This window comes from Bidens hawaiensis, unplaced genomic scaffold (genome assembly GCF_021521415.1).
Source record: "Bidens hawaiensis isolate Kalapana, Puna unplaced genomic scaffold, B.hawaiensis_p1.1 tig00025236_1, whole genome shotgun sequence".
Taxonomy (NCBI): Eukaryota; Viridiplantae; Streptophyta; class Magnoliopsida; order Asterales; family Asteraceae; genus Bidens; species Bidens hawaiensis.
The window spans coordinates 219929-225584 of NW_027494028.1; the positions used below are offsets into that span (position 1 = coordinate 219929).

Sequence of the window (5656 nt, forward strand, 5' to 3'; positions counted from 1 at the left end):
TTTGTTATTATTGAGTGTAATCTTTATTCGTCTATATGAACTGAAAGAATGTGTTTGTAGGGAGGGGCCGAGGTATGGTGCATTGGCTTTTAGTCAATGCCTAGTCAACAAATTACTATTTTGGGATGTATAACAACAACAACAAACGTACCTAGTAAATCGCACAAACAGCAAAAGCTATTGGTAGGGTCTGGGAAGGGTGTGATGTAGGCATACCTTGCCTCTATCTATGAGGATAGAGAGGCTGCTTCCCAAAAAGACCCTCGGCTCCAAAGCATGTACTATATAAGCACACACGTACCAATAACAAAACTTACAGTGATAAAGTGTCACAATCAAATACCAGCGCATGTGAGATCATAGAATCCCAATAGATATACCAACAAAAAACAAATACAGGCAAAATCTGCCTAAAATGTATAAGAGTCTAAAGCTAAACTAAGATACAAATATGATATTCTCTAAAAGTCCTTGACCTTAATCCTACGTCTCCATGAACACCTATCATGGAACATGTCCTCAGAGAGGTGTAACTCTAGTAAATCCTGTCTAATCCATTCCTCCCAAGTCAATTTGGGTCTGCCTCTACTCCTCCTTCCTTCTACATTAATGGTTTCCACTGCCCTAACCGGTGATGTTACTTGTCTTCTCTTCACATGTCCATACCATCTCAATCTCCCCTCCTTTATTTTTTCACATATGCTAGTAATTCCCAGTCGTTCCCTAAAAACCTCATTTCTTATTATGTCCAACCTTGTGTGCCCACACATCCACCTCAGCACGTGCTTGTGTTTTCTTGATGGCCCAGCAATCTGTTCCATATAACAAAGCCGGTCTAACAGCAATCCTATAAAATTTCCCTTTTAGTTTAGTTGGGAACCTCCTGTTGCACAAAACCCTCGTAGCTGCTCTCCACCTACACCAACCAGCTTGAATGCGGTGTTTTACGTCACTATCCATTTCCCCATTACTTCGTACAAAGGATCCTAGATATTTGAAATTAGTAGCTTGGGGAACCACTTCACCTCCGATGGTGATCTGAGAGTCCCTGACGTCTCCGGCTCCAGTCCCACTGAAATCACAATGTAGATACTCGGTCTTCGAGCGACTAATCCTTACTCCTTTGTCCTCTAGCGCTGCACGCCATTCTTCTAACCTTGCATTGAGGCTATGTTTACTTTCAGCAACTAACACAATGTCATCTGCAAAAAGCATACACCACGGGACCGTCTCTTGAATCGACTTTGACAACTCATCCATGACGATCGCAAATAGAAAATGGCTCAACGTTGACCCTTAGCGGAGTCCTACTTCCATGGGGAAGAAATCAGTATCCCCTATAGGCACCCTCACAGTAGTTTTTGTCTGATCATACATATCTCTGATTATGTCTATGTATATCTCTGATCATACATATCACAGTAGTTTTTAGGATGTATAATTATACAAATTTAAAATCCCCTTGAAATTTTTACCATTTTTTTTTTGTCTTTGTTTCATACTTTTCAGGATTTTAGTTTTATTAATTGTAAAGAAGTTAATAATATACTTGGTATTTGATGATAAAAGGGATTTACAAATAAATAAGATGCTGTAACATGGTTTAAAAGTTATCTGGGCCTGATGAGACCCAAGACTCGCTTTGTTTTTACTATAAAATTGCTTTTTAATTATAAATAATATCTTTTTTTTTAAATCAGATATTAATTTTTAGTATATCCCTATTTTATAGGATTTTTTATATTTTTGTCTTTGTTTCATATTTTTAGGATTTTAATTTTATTAATTGTAAAAAAGTTAATAATATACTTGGCATTTGATGTTGAAAGAGTTTCATAAATAAATAAGATGTTATAACACGGTTTAAAAGTTATCTGGGCTTGGTGAAAGCCACGACCTGCTTTTTTTTTTACTGTAAAATTATTTCTTAATTATAAATAATATCTTTAAAAAAATCGGATATTAATTTTTAGTATATCCCTATTTTATTGGATTTTCATATCAAATATTTTGATGAGATTAATTTTTAATATAATGAGATATTATAACTCGTTTAAGAGCTATCTGGGTTTGGTGAGACCCATACCTGTGAATTCGGGTCAAATGCATGAGAATTTTTCATTTACAAATAAAGCAATCTGGTGGTTTGAGAGAATTTAGGGAGGCGTTTATATATATTTTAAGATATATATATATATATATATACACACACACATAATAAAATTATTATATTAAAAATAAACACGAATAATTTTCGACTAAATCTATTATTTATTTACTTTGTTTTCTTTGCTACGCATTTCTCATGAAAATGGTACATAAAACTGTGCAACTATTTTTTTGTTGGAATTGTGTTAGAATATTTGCTACACATTTCTGACACAGTTGTCTTTTGTCACTATCTTGTCACAATTTTGTTGCAAATTTAGGGTTTTCTTTTCTTCTAGGAATGTCGTTGGAAATGCGTAGGAAATAGTGTTCGTAAGAAATACGTTGGAAAATTCGCATGAAACATTCTTGTAGTGACCATAGGTACGGTGGTGCTACGCAAAAAAATGGAGAAGGAGAATCAGGACTTGACTGTGCTGTGGAAAAATTGGAGAGGAAGAAGGAAATATTATATTTAGGGGCATTTACATATATCCCCTTCTTAAAAAGCTTTATTATATATTTACCCATCTTTAAAAATCAATTACATATTTTTCCTTTCTAAAACATATATGTTATATATTTATCCGTTTTATTAAAATTAACTTTTTGATTGACTATTCTACCCTTAATTTAAAAAAAAGTTGAATAAATGTTGTTGTTTGGTGGGACCACATGATATGCTCTCTTTTCTTCCTCTTTCTTGAACGACATCAAGTTTCATCATCATCATCATCATCATCACTTAGTTGGAAGGTGGAACTGCGGTAGCCTCATCTCCTCAAACAATCCGGCGATACCTTCAATTTTCGTCCGACAGTCCGACAGCATCTACACCCAGCCCACCAACACCACACACGACGCCACTATCATCTCATTTTAATGATTTACTCGAATCTATTTCCAACGACCAGCACCTCAGTCAGGTTTTTAACGGTGGGGGTTAAATGGAGGGAGACGGTGGAAGAAGAGACCGTGTGGAGGTGGAAATAGGGTTTGCATTTATCAGTATGTGTTTTTGGTTGGGTTAGATTTGCCATACAAAGAAAACAGGAAAGAGTGGTGGTGGTTTCCGACAATGATGAAGTGCCAGAAACCTGCCGGAGAATGGAGAGTACCCGGATGTATTGCTTGGAGAAGATGATGTGTGTGTAACTCTTTAGTTAAAATATAACTTTGTGTTTCTAATCTTTTCATTTGGTTAATTTATTAGTTGTGATGGACATTTGTATATTTTAAAGGGTAAAAAGGTAATTTAATTTGAAATGAGAAAATATGTAACTAATACATATGATTGGGGAAATATGTAATTTATAGTCTTAGTAGTGGGATATATGTAAAAATCCCTCATATTTATCTTTTTTTTCTTTATTGATTTATTTAATTTACTTCTTTTAAATTTTAATGTAAGTTTTTATTTACTTTTTGTTTATAAAAAATATAATTTATGTTTTATTAAAAAAGAAAAGAGATGATCCAGTTGTTTATTTGTGTGTTTTTAAAAATAGAATTAAAAAATAAATAAATTTTAGAATAGTTGAGAGAAATGTTCTCTCTTGTTCAAATGGTTTTGAAATAATAGATGGTGATCCTGATTGGATAATATAGGATTAGTGGGGCTTCGGATATTTTAGGCGACCATCCCTTCCTCCCTTTTATTTCTGTCTATCCTTTCAGTGGTTGTTGACTCAATAGGGGTCAAGTCTATGTATTAACTTTGTTAGTCTGTTTGTATCAGTTCAGAGCAATTTTTTTCACAAGTTGCTTAAGTCAGCGTGTCACATCAACTTTTCATTCATTTTTTTCACAAATGTTTTTTTACCTACAACGATAACATATTCATACTTCCTACAAACAATCTCTTAATTTCCACATCACCAATATGTAGGACCCACAAGCCTCATCCTTCACCATCCATGATACTTGCATTTCCATCCTTCTCACAAATCTCCTCCACATAAGCTATAGATAGCCCTGATGCGGAAGGTCTTAAGGTTATCAAGTAGTCATTGTTTCATTCCAGACGCATGCCAACCATTCATAGGTAGCAGTGTAGACTGCCCGCATCAGTTCAGGGAAATTTTTTTCACAAACAGCATAGTCAGCATGCCACATCAGCCTTTCATTCATTATTTCCACAAACACGTTTTACCTACAACAATAACATATCCATTCTTTATACAAACATCCTCATAATTTTCATATCACCAATAACTTTATATTTTAATTTTATTATTTATATGAAATTTATTTAACAAATAATTTTATAAAATAGAAATAAATACAAATAAAATTGCATTAAATTAAACAAAAATACCAAGAATGCAAAAAATAAAAAATACAATATGAAGTCGACGAAAATATAACTAATGGTTATTCGCCCAAATATGCTCCACTAGATCGTTACGTATTGCTTGGTGAGCCTTTTGGTAACCTAAACTATGAAGCCTCTGTTTACGTTTTTGAAATTGTGGTGGTGCTCTTTGGTGGTAGATAATTGGTTCAGGATCATTCTCGTTGCTTTCCCAGTTAATTACAGCATGACCTTCGACCTCTATTATCATATTATGTAGTATAACACATGCATGCATTATATTACCTAATAACGGGATGAAAGAAGTTCTTGGTGGGCCACGTATAACTCCCCACCTAGCTTGAAGGGCACCGAAGGCTTTCTCAACATCTTTCCTTGCAGACTCTTGGCGTTTCTTGATCAACTTTATTTTCAAGTTATTTTCCGGTGGATATGTGAACTCCTTACTAGTCTTGCCCATTTTGGATAAATACAATCAACAAGATAATAACCTTTACGTTTCTTCCTTTGTTCAGAAGAACTTTGCTCTTCAACTGCGTCAAGTTCAAAACTAACCGTTAGGAAAAGACAAATAAATATAGCCGTTAGTAAAATACAAAACATATAGTCGTTAGTAATAGACAAAAAATATAGCCGTTATGAAAAAGAAAAAAATAAAATAAAATTATTACTATAAAAAATGTTATCTTGTTTTAGAAAATCTAATTAAAAAGAATTAATTCATGTTCATCAAGACTCGGTGTTGAATCGACTCGGTTTGATTTAACAAGGCTCGAACCGAATTTATTAATTGTTAACTTATTGTAATTTAATTAATTTGTTTTTTAGATTATTATAAATTCAAGTTCAAGAAAGAAAAAGAAAGAAAGAAAAAAAGATGACAAAGAAATGGGCCCATCAACTATCATTCTTCACCATACAATAAAGATATTTAAGGATGAATTCCATCTCAACCTCCATATTATTTGTCTATTACAAATCTCAACCTCCATAATAAAGGATATTTATGGATGCCCTTAACGTGTCTAAGATCCCTATAGCTTGGACACTTTATGGTTATCCCATCATTCTTTATTTTATATTATTTTTTTTTTCATTTCAATTTACTCGTGCATAAATAAATTATAAATTAATTTCACATAGTTGTATATTGTATTGGATATTCGTTTAATCTAACAAAACCAACCATTGCTA

At 33.3% G+C, this 5656-nt stretch overlaps 2 protein-coding genes across 2 annotated transcripts; both read right to left on the minus strand.

Moving 5' to 3' along the window:
- Window positions 1-357: 357 nt before the first annotated feature.
- Window positions 358-1260, minus strand: LOC143571230 (uncharacterized). Its single transcript, XM_077056715.1, has 2 exons — window positions 927-1260; window positions 358-410 (listed from the first exon to the last, which is right to left on the minus strand). The coding sequence occupies exons 1-2, from the start codon at window positions 1258-1260 to the stop codon at window positions 358-360; spliced, it is 387 nt and encodes a 128-aa protein (XP_076912830.1).
- A 3254-nt stretch (window positions 1261-4514) lies between these two features.
- LOC143571231 (uncharacterized) lies at window positions 4515-4922 on the minus strand. Its single transcript, XM_077056716.1, has one exon. It carries the CDS (start codon window positions 4920-4922, stop codon window positions 4515-4517), a length of 408 nt encoding a protein of 135 aa, XP_076912831.1.
- Window positions 4923-5656: the final 734 nt, after the last annotated feature.